This window comes from Lactuca sativa, chromosome 4 (assembly GCF_002870075.4).
Source record: "Lactuca sativa cultivar Salinas chromosome 4, Lsat_Salinas_v11, whole genome shotgun sequence".
In the NCBI taxonomy this organism is placed as follows: Eukaryota; Viridiplantae; Streptophyta; class Magnoliopsida; order Asterales; family Asteraceae; genus Lactuca; species Lactuca sativa.
Window position 1 is genome coordinate 51,977,811 of NC_056626.2, and position 15,616 is coordinate 51,993,426.

General features: G+C 33.5%; 1 protein-coding gene across 21 annotated transcripts in view; it reads right to left on the reverse strand.

Moving 5' to 3' along the window:
* LOC122197288 (uncharacterized) overlaps positions 1-15,616 on the reverse strand; it is a 33,483-nt gene that overhangs the window by 6,721 nt on the left and 11,146 nt on the right. For 5 of the 21 annotated variants that reach the window (XM_052770224.1, XM_052770220.1, XM_052770221.1 and 2 more), the window contains one exon: positions 6,724-9,339. The exons of 3 other annotated variants lie outside the window; for them this stretch is intronic. In XM_052770224.1, coding sequence (XP_052626184.1) covers positions 9,253-9,339 — 87 coding nt within the window. In that variant the 3' untranslated portion in view covers positions 6,724-9,252. 13 more of the 21 variants (XR_008231467.1, XR_008231468.1, XR_008231469.1 and 10 more) reach the window with 8 other exon arrangements.

Below are 15,616 nucleotides of genomic sequence, written 5' to 3' on the forward strand. Positions count from 1 at the left end.
TAGCTTTGACATGTATCCAGAAATCAACTGGACTTCTAGAAATCAATACTTATTGACTTTCATACCAAAGTTCAGATATCTTATACGAGATGCTTCGATAAGTCTTTATCTAAGCTCATACACCTTTTATTAGAAAGCTCATATGTGTCTCTAAGCTATTTCAGAACTTACAACAATAAGTACCAAATGTTCAAACTGTTTGTCATTTCTCACAATTCGAACTATGAAGAGGGATGTCGTAATCATACTCGAATTTGAGAACGCAATTAACACAACTGCTATCTCCTAAAAATCTACTTACTGAAAGTGTTTCCTCACAATCATTTACATGAATTGGAGAGAAACCATTATGTCACTTAGATTTTATGGTGTATGTGTTCCTATCCATGTGAGTCTGTCATTTCCAACCATTATCATTAGATAAGGTCTATGGCAGATTCAAACTCATATGGACCGAACTTGTTCAATCTTAATTTCTTGCCATTTGGCAGCACAAGGGTCTACCATGTCTTCCAAGTTGTTTACCAATTCACCTATACTGGTCAATGAACTTTCATTGATCAAGGCGCTTTATCTGATGCAAACAATTGAGAACTCATAGAACTCACATGCATAGTCAATTTTAATTGGAATGGACACATAAACAATAATATGTCAACACAAGACACAATCTTGGAGTATAACTCTAAAACGTCTTGATCAATGAAGTATGATTCACATGCAAGACACAATCTTGGAGTATAACTCACATGCAAGAGCAAGAAAACTTTTCTACTCCACATTTCATGATGTGTTACAAACCTTCTTAGGACATGTCACCCAAGACACAATCTTGGAGTATAACTCTAAAACGTCACTTTGGAACGAAGTATGATTCACCTTTTTGATTTAACCATTTCAACAATTCCTGATTCCTCTTCTTAGCCACACAAGTGCACTAAGGTGTTCTTGGAGTATCAATTGTGGTATGGTTCTATAATCATTAAGATGATCATAAAACACGATACTAAAGTACTCCCTTTTCCTTTCAGATTGGAGAAACTTTTATCTTTCTGTCTTTTTTATTCTTCTTATTCGTCCTGCTATACATTGAAACTTTTTCAATGATTCAGAATTACACTTAATCTTGTAAACATGATCATATTTACTAAACTTTTAGTAAATCATGACGAATAATCTTATTGTTCTTTGTGGTGGACCTGATCAGCGAACAACAGTGTGCACTAGATCCCCTAGTCCTTCACTTGACTCACATCTATATGTGAACAAGGAATTAGTCTTAATTTCCCAAAGATGAAGGTTCTCATTCATCATACAATACAAGTTGCATGATTTCAAGTTTCTGTCTAACTGAAACTTTGGTGATGAGAATCTTTCCTTAATTGGTAAATTTAGACGCTACCACAAACGAAAGAATCAAATCCATTTTCCATCATTGCTAGAATATACATAAACATCAATTTTCACAAATGCCATTGCAAGGAAATATAAGATAAAATCAAAATTTTTCTTTATTTATAAAATGTGGAAAACCATTCCTTACAATGAAAGTACATATGAAAACTATGTTTCTAAATATTCCTAAGAAATCTCTCATAACTCCCAAGTAGCAGCTCAAAAATCCGATCATCGAACCATGCGCTCAAAATCCATCTCTTTGCGATCAGACTCAGCATGCTTTTCCTTTACACTTCCTTTCATCGATCCTACAAAACATCAAAATTTAATCTTATCACATCATGTATTAAGAATCTAGAAATAGGAACTTAATAAAGTTAGATAGTGGACTTATTTGAAGCAGAGAAGCAAACAGACTCTTTTGGAATGGCGTATGGGATTATCTCAAACTTGGCCTTTCTCTTATGATCAAGCTTTTTAACCATGGCTGATTTCTTTCCCTTAGGAGAAGAAACCATTTCTGAACCATCACCTTTGCCATTGTTAGGATCCATGGAAATTTGGGATATAAATCTTTCATTCAAATTTGCTTGACTAGTACGCCAAATCATTGTTGACTCAGCAACAATTAGCAAATATGTAAGATCAATAAGGGTTACGTCGTGATCTGTCATATAGTAGTCTTTAACAAACTGACCATACGACTCGGGAAGTGATTGAAGAACCAAGTCAACAACCAACTTCCTCGGGATAGCGATACCCAACATTCCCAGCCTATCAATATGCAACTTCATCTCTAAGACGTGAGCACATACAAAGTTTCAATCTTCGTGTTTGCTTGCCAATAGGGCTTGAGTGACCTTGAACTTTTCAAGTTGACGAACATGTGGGTCAAGGAGAATTATTTGAAGGAGGTGGAGGAAGTGAAGTAAGATTTCTAGGAACATCATCTTCATGAGGAAAGCTTTTTCCAAAAGATTCGGGAAGACCATAGTTGTCAGAACTAGACATCTACCAGGGAGAAATTCAAGTTTAGTTGAATTAAGTCCTTAATATAACTCCCAAATGAAATATTAAGGTTAGGACCCAACACAACAATTCACAATTCGGAAGAGGGATGTCGTAATCCAATTGCAAACTATTTGTTGCTAGGTAAATGACGATTTACCAATTCCACCATGAAAAGAAAATTTTAAACGATTTAAGTTTTAAATTGAATTCCTAGATCTTTTAAGATTCATTTAACTTTTCAATGGTATGTTTAATCTTGATTATGCCCTTCAAGTTTGTGACTAGGATACCGAGGATCACAAACAAGATGTGAATAACCATGGAAATTAACTTGGTACTCTCGATGTCTTTTATCACCTAATCAATGTGTCGGTTAACCACACACGCTTCATTGATCTATGACAAACTACAAGCATGTTTCCAATTTTATTTATTTGAGCAGAAGACCCATTTGGATGACTAACCCTTAGGTTTAACCTAGAAACATTACCTGAATCTTGACAATGTGACTCAAAACTAATCATATGTTGACTAGCTCCAGAGTCAACAACTCATTTATAACAACCATGATTATGAAAATAGTTACATGAAATACCAACCATGTTGGCATTGACAAATGTTTCATCCAAACCTTGCTTATTTCCACCAATAAGACTAAGAAACTTAGCATATTGCTAATTAGTCAAAAAAAAAAGACAATCATTATAGTTATCACTAGTTCTAGACCTAGGAGATTCAGTTTGAAAAACAGAAGTTGAATTACTAGAAAACTTTTGTTTTGATTATTAACTTTAGATCTGGCTTATAGTCATTTGGATACCCTATTATTTTGAAACTTTTGTCAATAGAGTGAACCTTAGAGTTAGATTTTTTCTGATCAACAAATTTAGATACAAAAGCGGAAGACGAGGTTTTAGAACATGAGCTCAAAGAATTAGAACTATGTATTTTGTTATATTCCTCACGATATACTAAAGAGAAAGCAATTTTAACGGAGAGAAGAGGTTCCATTAACAAAATGTGACTTTTAACTTGATTATAAGACTCATCTAACCCACTCAAAAATTGCATTATTTTCATAAGATTTGAATGATTATTAAAACTATTAGCAGCTTCACAAGTACACTCGGTAATATTAGTTAATCCATCAAATTAATTCCAATAAGAATCAAGTTTGCTAAAATAATCAGACAAGGACAAACTACCCTAAATGAGAGAATTATCTTCTGATGAACATTGAAAATAACAGAACCATCCGTTTTATGATAAGTTTCAGACAATTCATATTATAAATCATGTGCACTTTCTGAGCAGACATGAGTAGCATACAAATTTTCATAAATTGAAGAATCCAAGAACAAGTGATAGCATTAGCACGTTCCCATTTAGACTCTTTAATGGGATCATTAATAGGTTTAGGAACAATTCCATCAGTAAAACCAAGTCTATTACGAGCCTTTAAAACTCTAACCATAGAACCGCGCCATATCCTAAAATTTTCAGTTCCTAACTACCTGAAACTAATGACACAAGTAACAATATTATCAAAATGATGAACATTTGGATCATCAAAGTTCACAACATGATCAGGTTTGGATTCTGATCGACTTGAGATTTCAGTCACAAGACCAGTCATACTAACAAGTAATCGGATAATGAAAAAAAAAAGATAACAGTGAAAGCCTTAAAGTCCAGATGGTCACCACAGTATATTGGGGCCCAAGACAAGCAATCATCGAGTCAAAGAAAACAATAACAACTAGTTAACTGGTGTACACAAGGCAACCAAAATCTCCCAAAATAATTATAGGAAAAGAGAGAACAGGAAACCCTCACACTGAGTCCAGAAGAGACAAATAGTCAATCAGAGAACCGATCGGCTCTCAGATCCGTTCTTTACTAAGGTTTATCGATGATGAACTACGACCCTTGGAGAGTTATTTCAGAATGACGAGATTAACCGATCGATCCAGTAGAAGAAAGCACCCTCCACCCAACCAAAGAGAAGAAAAGAAATCTCTGATCTTCTAAATCTGCAAGAAACACACAAAAGACTCGTAGTAACCAAGATCGAAGAACAAATCAATCAAAAAACAACCGACTGCAACAACAAAAACCCTAAAGTTTACACAAACTGAAACGGATATAGTTTTCAATAGGAAAACTAGATTAAACCAGTTTGTGAAGATCAAAAGTGTGACAACCCGAAGTTCGTTCCGTTATCATAACCCGGTTCTGTTAATAAAGTCGTTACGTTCCAAAATTTTCCGTTAACTTTGTTTTAATTTAATTTATTTGCGACTTCTATTTAAATTTCATAAGTGTTACGATAAATTTTAAATTCATTAAAATATTTTCTATTTTCATTTAGAAAATATTTAGTTTCATGTAAGTCGTAATTACGGTAAATTAATCGGGTGCGACCAAAAGCTTCGTCTAGCGTCAGTATCGGGTAGAATTCCACCGTGTCCCAAACTTTGAACATATATAAAGTTGAGAGAGCCTCATTTGAAGCCTTTCCACTCTCTTTACTTTCTCTCTCTCTAAAACTCGAAATCAAGCCAAAATCATCCAAAACAAGCTCCAAATCATCAAGGTAACTATCCTAGCTCCTAGTATAACACCTTTGGCCTTCAAATTCGTGAAAAATATGAGGACTAGGACCAGAAACATGTGTTTACGGTCCTAGAACCTCCTTAGGCTGTGAACACATGTTATGGGGGGTGGGGGGGGGGGGGGGGGTTGAGCCTTAAAACCCTTCCAAACCTCATTTGGAGCCTAGATATGACCTAAGGACTTGTTTGCATGGACTTGGAACACCTTGAACTCATCATTTGGGACATAAGCATGATTTTATGGCCCAAGCACATGCTTGGACCGTAAACACCTATTCTTGGGGAGTAAACTCAATTTAAGGTGTTAGTATGCCCCTAAAAACCTCCAACAAGCTTCCATGAGAGTATAGAACCCTATAATCCTTCAAGAAATGCACCAAAACTTACACAAATGGGACAATCTTGAGTTTACGGTCCAAGAACATTCTTAGACCGTAAACTCATCTCCTTAGACCTTAAACTCATTCAATGGGTGTTAAAGTGCCCTGAACACCTTGTATGGCTTAGAAATGGGTCTAGAACTTAGTATGCTTAACTTTCAACCACCAAAACCCATGAATCTTGGGCAAACATGAGTTTAAGGTAGTAAACTCGTGTGTATGGTAGTAAACTCGTGTTTAAGGTAGTAAAGTCGTGTTTAAGGTAGTAAACTCGTGTTTAAGGTAGTAAACTTCCGAAGAACATCTTCATAGACCGTAAACTCATGGGGATATGGTCAATGGACTGTGAACTCCTCAAGGGGTTTACTCTTGAAGAGTAAACTCCATATCTAGGTCCTCCACATCCATAGATGCCACCCGGGTCACTCCGAACACTTGAATTAAAGTGTTTTCACGTCTCAAAGTGTATAATCATATCTAACTAGTGATTTAAAGTCTAATTAGATACATTTGTATCTCATTTCATATTTCATAGGAAACTCGTGCGTTATCAAGCCCCGATCTGACACTTAGCTTTCCAGACGACACGTTCCTCGACTGGTGAGTTCATACCCCTACGCTTTTTCCGTGTTTTTCAATGTTTTCAGGGGGGGGGGGGGAATACAAGCAAACTATAAATGTTTTCAAAAACTAAAAATAATGTATTTCTATAAATATATGGCTAACATTTAGATATCTTTACCTCTTATGTATTATGTTGAGCATAAGGGATGTTTTATCGATTATAACTACATGGATTTCAGTAAAGGAAACAATCAAATCAATCAAATTATTATGGGAATAATTTGGGATCTTTAGTTCTTGTTTAACGAGCTCAAATTTATATAAAGTTATGAGATAAACTATGTCTGTTTTTGTTTATCTCTGTTTAATTTAGAGTATATTGCCAGATAATTCTATTATACTTGACTGTTTTCACTGTATTATGTTTCAAAACGATTACTATGTTTGATAACGTCTGAAAACACCGTGAATAAATCAATACTAGCTTGTGAGATTCGTCATTACCTTTTGGGTTATCAGTAAATCCTCCCCGGAAGTGTAACCAGAGTCTCCTGGAGGGAGAGCTTGGAATTTGTGAATAGATCTATTCAGGACTGACAATCCCACACCTAAACTGCTAGCTACAGTTAGGCGGGCACGCCTGGGGTGACAAATTCTGGATATCGTCCGACGTCTGATGAATGTCAAGGAGGTCTCGGTGTCGCATCAAAATGGTTACCCGACTCACAATACGTATTAATATAAGTTTATTCACGTAATTGATTTTATATCTATCTTCTATCTATTGTTCTTGTATCTAGTATGGGATGACAGTCCCATGGTTTTGAATCTATATCTAGTACGGGATTATAATCCCATGGTTTTCAATCTATATCTAGTACGGGATGATAGTCCCATGGCTTTTAATCTATATCTAGTACGGGATGGTAGTCCCATGGTTTTCAATCTATATCTATCTATAGTTTTGTGTATATCAAACTATCTTATATCTAGTACGGGATGGTAGTCCCATGGTTTTGATTTTATATCTAGTACGGGACAGTAATCCCATGACTTTCAACCTATAGTCTTTGTGTATCAAGGTTATCTTATATCTAGTACGGTATAGTAATCCCATGATTTACAATATATAGTTTTATGTATTAAACTATACACTGTGGTATTCAAATAAACTTTACTTTTAGGAAAATAAGGGTTTTTCCTGGGATAACTGAACTGTATTTAACTAGATCGTGTAACTAATGGATAACTAAACTATACTTATAAAAAAATATGGGATTTTCTTGGATATCAAACTTTTAGGAGAACCAAAAGAAACTTGTACATTTTTCAGAAAACAAACATCTTATGAACTCACCAGCTTTATGTTAATTTTCAAACTACTTGTATTCTCAGGTCCACGTTAGACAGGTACCCAGCGATCCATTTGGCGAAGACGGAGTACGTAGAAGACACGTCTGTACTTTTGTTCGTATGATATATATGTATGACACTTGTAACACTTTGATTTCAAACAAATGTAATAATTCTATGTAATGTAATGCTTTGTGTTTACTATGCTTACTATGTACATTGGATTTGATATTCAACGTGCAGTCCGCCCCGGAAACGTTTCCGCCTTGGTTTCGGGGTGTGACATAAAGGTAGTAGAAAATGGATATCTTATGAGAGAGTTATGATTTTTATACGGACTTTAGAAATCTAAGCCTATAAAAATATAAATTTAAAAATAAAGTCAGAATTAGCCGACAGAGTCTAAATAAAAGTTCTAGATCTCGACGATGGCTACGTATAGATATAAAGAACAGAGAAATGGAGCTCGTGTGTAGCAATTACAGAAATGTGTGTTATGAGCGCGGCGTGCGCTTCTAGAAGGTGGCAACACGGAGCACAAAGAAGGTGACATGTGGCACAAAACGAATGGGGAGACGTCACCTTAAGCGCGCGACACGCATGACCAAAATTTGTCTATAAATATCATTTCACCCCTCATTCACTTCTCCACACCCTCCATACACTCACTCGAATTTCCACTCTTTCTGTCTGAAAATTTGTAATACCTAGAATATTTTAGCGAAGCTTTGGAGTCTTTGAATGCCCGACAGTTAAAAGTAATCATGTCAAATTATGTCGGCGATTTTCCACACTTTTGTCAAAAAGTCTATGTAACTTAAGCTACACTTGTTAGGGAAAACAGACGATACTGGTCAAGACTCAAAACAAATTTGATGTCACTTGCCAAGTTCTGGGTGGCCCTTGTTAGGAAGAGATGTGAATAACAAGCAAAACTATAAGCATAGAAAGACATAGTATTTACGTGGTTCGGTCAAGGCGACCTACGTCCACGAGTAGGAGGGGAGTATTCTTTATTTCAGAGTTCTCAAATAGAGGTTACAAGTACAATTCACCAAAGATTCACCTATCACTCTAGAATTCAAGATACAAGACACTAGACAAATGACTCTACATGCATCCTAATTTATACTTGAAGGATCAAACCTAAAACCCTAATGGGTCAAGCTCATTTGCCCATAAGCCCATGACAGGTGTCAACCAATCACAAGCCGCCATGCAGCATCCTCTGGAACACCTTGTGCTATAGTGGAGCATCATGATGTACAAGTGGCTCATCATGAACTCTAATGGGCCAACATCCATCATGGTGGCACAACATGGTGTAATTCTTGAGCAATACCAACTTCTGAGCATCCTTGAACGATTTTGAGCATTATAGAGGACTTCATACATACTTGGCTCATCAAGGACCAAGATGGTCCATCTTGCTCCATCATGGTGCAACAAGAATATAGATTACGCAAGTGGCTTCAATTCTGGCACAAGCACATCAAGATTTGAGAAACAACACCACCATGGCGCAATAGGAACATGCATGGCGCAACAAGGACATGCATAGCGCAAGAGTATACCTCATGGCACAAGAGGAATCCTCATGGCGCAAGAGGGAGCATAATGGTGCAAGAAGGAATACCATGGCACAACATCCCTGATTGCCTCAAACCACCAAAGAAGTAACAAGTTTGGACTGATCACAATAGAACGACCACAAGACTTTCTCAAAGTAGTGAGAAATGTATAACCATCCTGCTCTTTTATCACTCCGATATGTCATCTTCTTTTAAGATCCTAAATCGTTCATTACAAGCTCATTCTCCAAATTCTTCTTCAAGGCGGTGTTTGTTTTTTTTCCGCAGATCTTCTTGGCCTCTTCTATCTGCGCGGCGCAGATCACACACATACATTAGTCTTCAAAGGCTGTTTTTTTTTTAAGACTGTAGACCTAAAAATGTATGTGCGCCCTCTTTTAGTGCAGATGTGGACCAGTCTTCTAACATCTTCAGACATCTTCTAGTCTAAAAAAACACATATAAATAAAAATTTATTACAATAATGGTCGTTGAAGTTGTTTATAAAAATATGAAAAAAATAAAATAAAATAATATATGCTTATATTTTTTATGCCAAATTTTATAAAACATTATTTAATACAATATCGTCAACTTCTTTGAAAAATATTTATGACTAGTTTTTAATTGATTTAAATCAAAAAATCAAAGTTTATTTCCATCCACTTATGTATCAAAATCTTTGATTTCTAACTACAATGTTTAGGTATAACTTTGCGACCAAAATTATTAGTTTTTATTAAATATATACGTTAATTTATACCATTTTTATTTTCACTTTTTATACAATAATACATAAAAGTTGATTTAGATTTGTTAATTATTTATTACAAAGTCATAAATATATTAAAAAATCACTTTGTAGTTTAAAAAATTAATTTATTTAGATTTTAGTTTATTTTAGTAGTCTGCAGATGTTAAAAAAACAGTCTTCTTTTTTCAAACTGTAAAAGTTTGGTCTACCTCTTCTGCTGCAGAGGTCCACAGATGTGGTCCACAGACTGCAAACATTTTGTATCATAAAAAACAAACAACACCTAAGTTGTCTTTCTTGGCATCATCACCAGACACTTTTTCCCTGGGTTGAAAGGAAAAAAGCAACAAGCAAACAACATTCGAGCAGAAAAACTCTATAGGCATATGGCATCAAATTTCAGGCAATTTTATTATGTAATTCCTGAAGATCTCTATCCTACTACAAGCATGCAATTCAATCATAAGAAAATAACAATGACTTGGGGGTATACATTCTTGCTCTGGCTGATCATACACATCCCGTCTTTCCTTGGTTACTTTTGAAAACCATTTGAAAACAAATTGAAAACTTTAGCAGATCCTTAGTTTGAGTCTAGATTCACACAAATGTTCATCCAATTATCACAAATAGGGCTCTGATATCAACTTGTAACATGCCAAAATCACGATAAAAATTTTCATTTTAAAATCAAAAGAAATCATTGTTTTCAAACAAACCCATAACAAAATCAAGTATAAAGTACATATATCCCTAGATCAGTGTACCATAAATCTCCAAGAACATGTCATAGAAGGATGTGTATGATCAGACATTCGTCTTGTAACGATCAGCTGAAGTACTTGAAACATGAATTTGAAAACTATAAGCCAGAGCTTAGTGAGTTCCCCCAAAGTCCAACCACACAAAAATATAGCAACATGCGTACTAGGTCCACAACTAACAAACTGGATTACCCGTGAGTCCACAACATGAGTCTGGCTTACCTTCCGGCCCATAGCTCATGTATGGCTTACTCCTAAGCACATAGCCTATGTTTTGCTTGTTTCCCGATTTGTTGGCTTCTGCACATAGCAATATTGCCTCAACCCAACCAAACTATGTCGACATATACATGTTAGATAGCATATATCCAGTAAACAGATAATCATATAACCACTCAACAAACTAACAGACAGATCTACAGATCATTGTCACATAACAATATCCTGTATACCAGGCCTCGGTTCTAACAAATCAATACAACATAGTAACATCATCAAAACCTGGATAGATAACCCAGTGGGTCCACATTGGTGCCTTCGACCCATTAGTACAGTGAGGAAAACTCACCTCTCAGTCTGGAAAGTTAGTTAGGCAGGACACTACTCCGAATATCAACTCTACAAGTCACATATACATCAAATAGTGATAAATCTCAACTACAACTCAAAATACCCTTTGGTCAAAACTTCCAGACCCAGCGTACTTAGCTTGTACGCACGACGTACTATAGGCTTGACCAAAAAGCAAGTTATTAACCTCATACGTGCAGTGTATGCCCAACGTACGTGCCAACCAACTTCTCCTTCTATTAAGAGCTTAATCCCTTAAGGGCTTTTGTCCAAGATCTAGATCTAGTCCCAAAAACGTATACTTTATGACTTTGCATAGCTAAGAAATGCTCAATACTAAAAACCCTAACTTCTTAACTCATTAAGACATTATAACCCATACATGGAAGAAAACTAATGACCAAATTGCATTTTTATGGTCTTAGACACTCCACAACATCTGGAATGACAATCCATTTGGGTTTAGAGCATGTCATACTCAAGAACATCATTGATTGGGGAGAAAAGCAGATAAGCATCAAGATATAAGCTTTATACCTTCCAAGATATTCTCATTTCCTTCTCCTTTCTCTATGACCATCAAAACACACACTAATGGGTCAAGGATGCTCAAAAAAAATGGATTAGGGTTAGCTAGGGTCGAATATGGAGGTGGAGATGAAGAATGAAGAGGTTTCAAAGAGATAAGGATGTTTAAATAGGGTTCAAACCCTAAAAATTAAGGTTTGACCCTTAAACACGTACGCCCAACGTACGCAACATGCACCCAACATACGCATGCAACCTCTATTTTTCATTAAAATGCCATTTGGGACCAAATTCGCAATCAATTCTCATATCAAGTGTCCAAAGGGAAAAAGAAAAAGACCAAGTTGTTTTTACATAGGACTCGAGGAGTCGATTTCTAGAATTCTAGTCTTCTACCAAGAATCATGATGTCATTTCATTTATATTTCATCAATCAATCACCAATTTCATTTATAAATCAATAGTCAATTATTAGCCGAAAGAAAGTTTGCAATTTTTATTTTGTATCTATGTAATGATGGTCAAATATCAATTGGAACTTACTACAATGGTGATTTTAATTCCAATCGAAAGTCCTTGAGTATGTAATACATTTTCTAAATTAACATTTGTTTTATTTAAGAAATGTTAATTTAAGAATTAAGTATAATGTGTTTAACTATTTAAAAAACATGCGGGTTACGAAAAAGGGTTAGGATTGGATTTTGAAATTTGTTAACATTGGATCACGATTGATTCGCTCCAAACTCTCCCCATTGCCATGTCTACCTATATGTGTCATGTATTTTACATTATATCTCTTGAAATTACGACTAAATCTAGCTCATACTTTTTCTATGAAGAACTCCCTCCGTCCCAAAATTATTGTCCACCGACAAAAAAACACAATTAAGAAAACATTAATTACCCCTCACTTTATTAAATGAAATGACAATTATACTTTTAGTTTCATTTAATTCCAGGATAGATTAACTAATAATGAGGGTATTTTGGTAAAAGGGATATTTATTTTTAGAAGTAACCTATTATTTTAGGCAAACCAAAATGGAAACATGAACTATTGATATGAGACGGAAGGAGTATTTCACATCAAAATAGAAGAATCCTACTTCTTGTATAATTATTCTAGTTATAACACCCAAGGCTTACATAATCCTCGACTTACCAATAATCTTAAGTTTATGATCCATTCGTACCCTTCAAATCCTCAATCCTTGACTAATCCTTGACTTCCTGCTAAGATCACTTTATGATTTATTCATAGACTTAACATTCTAATATCCTTCTTTTCCTTAATGTATATATCATATGTCTATAATTCATCATATTACTAGATCATTACGAGATAAAGTCTAAAATTAACACCTATTATCCATTTTGCACCTCATCATGCTAACCATGTTGATTAGGTCCTCAAAGCACATATACATATATGATGCTTGAATAATCAAATGGTACTTATTATTACAAAGATCCAATATTGTTATTTATCTGTTTGCGATGTTATTAACATGATAGAACATAATCACGGGTTACTTAAAACATTGGTCATTTCACTTGTAACACATATTTTATCTTTCTTGTCAATCATTCTAATCCTATTGTATTCCTACAAAAAGGCTATAATCCATATCCTTACACTAAATATCCACTAATAATAAAATTTCTAAATAAACTTTTTGCCGTCCGTTCATTCTTAGCATCCTTTACATTGGTGGTTGTTTATTTCAAAGTAAAATGCATAGACAAGAAAAAAACAAAGTTTGATGTTTCAATGTTGTAAGTTGTAACAGAAAGAAAAATGTAAGTACAACACTAAAAATTGGACAATTTTTAAAAATGCAATGTACAATAGAATGAATTTTCAAATTTCGATGTTATAATGTTGTAAAAGAGAAAAAACTGAAAGTACAAAGCTAATATAGGAATGAATTTTGAAGGAAAATCTCCGATAAAGTCCCAATATTTGAGTCAGTTTACAATATAATCTTAACATTTATTTTTTAAACAGAAAAGTCTTGATTATCTAATTTTATGCAATAATTTGTCATTTCTCTTCAAAAAACAATAAGGACTGTTTCATTAATTTTGATAAAATATAAAATATCCAGAACTTATCTGTTGAAAAAATAAAAGTTCAGATTAAACCGTAAACCGTAAACTCACCCAAATTATTGAAACTTTATCGAAGATCTCCCAATTTTGAAATGTGAAATTCTCATAATAAGAAAGGTGAAAGTAGAATGCTATATGTGGAAGATTTCTCAAAATAAAATGCATAGATGAGAAAAAAGAAGTTTGATGTTTCAACCTTATAACAGAAAGAAAAGTGAAAGTACAATTCTAAAAATGAACAGATGAGGAAAAAGAAGTTTGCTATTTCAATGTCATAACAAAAAGAAAACTGAAAGTACAATGTTAAAAATGGGACAATTTTTTCATATGCAATGTGTTCATAATTTTAAAAAAAAAGTAGAATTTTATAATTGCAAGATTTTCATAGTAAACTACATAGATGATTTTTGAAAATGCAATGTGCTAATAATAAGAAAACTATAAGTAAAATGCTATACTTTAATGATTTGTCAAAGTAACCTACATAGATTATATATAAATAAAAATAAAAAAAATAAAAACGTGTAAGGTTTCAATGTTGTAACAAAAAGGAAAGTGAAAGCACAATGCTAAAAATATGATGATTTTTAAAAATGCAATGTGTTGATATATAAAATCTAAAAGTGAAATGCTTTAAGATAGATGATTTTTCAAAGTATACTGCATAGATAAAAAAATTTATGATGTTTCAATGTTGTAACACAATGGAAAGTGAAATCACAATAATAAAAATGGAATGACCTTTGAAAGTAGAATGTTGGATTATTTTTCAATGTTATAGAAGACAAGTGAAAGTAAAATGCTAAAAATGGGAGAAGTTCTAAAAATGCAATATGGTAATAATAAGAAAACAAAATATTAACAGTGTCCATATATGTATCATGTATTATCATTCATACCTTAAATGATCTTTATATCTCATGACATTGTGACTTAAATCCAGCTCATACTTTTTCTATGAAGTATTTAACATCAAAGTAGAAGATTCATACTTCTCTTGTCTAATTATTATAATTATGACACCCAAGTCTCAACACCTTTTATCCATACTTAACCTCATCATACTAATTATATCCTCTAACAAAAAGACATGCTTAAATATTTAAATGGTACTTATTAGTAAGAATATCCAATCTTGTTGTCATTAATCTTTTTGCGATGTTATTGTTATGACAGAACATAATCATGGGATACCTAATATATCGGTCATTTCACATGTAATACATATTTCATCTTTCTTGTCTAAATATATCTTATTATCATCTGTACATTCTTAGCATCCCTTGATTGGTTCATGTTAATTAAAAGTAAAATGCATATAAGAAAACTGAAAGTAGAATGTTACAAAATTGGATGATTTTTAAAAATTTAATTTAAAATGGATGTTTTCGAAAGTAGAATGCATTAAATAGGACTTTTTTTTAAAGTAAGATGCATAGATGAGAAAAAGAGAAGTTTGATTTTTCAATGACGTTATAGAAAGAAAGGTTAAAGTACAATGCTAAAAATGAGATATTTTTAAAAATTCAAGGTAAAATGAAAGTTTTTGAAAGTAGAATGGTTAATATGGAGGTTTTTCAAAGTAAAATGCATAGATGAGGAAAAAAAATATGATGTTACAGAAAGAAAAGTTATAGTATAATGCAAAAAAATTGGTTGATTTTTAAAAAATCAATGTAAATGGAAGTTTTTGATAGTCCAATGCTTCAATGGGAAGTTCTTTTAAAGTAAAATTCATAGATGAGAAAAAGAGAGGTTTGATGTTTCAATGACGTTACAGAAAGAAAAGTTAAAGTAAAGTGCAATAAATGGGAAGATTTTTGAAAATTGAATGTAAAATGAAAGTTATTGAAACTAAAATGCTTTATTGGTAGTTTTTTCATAGTAAAATGCATACATGAGAAATGAGAAGTTTGATGTTTCAATGATGTTATAGAAAGAAAATCGAAAGTATAATGTTAAAAATCATATGATTTTTGAAAAATCAAATGTG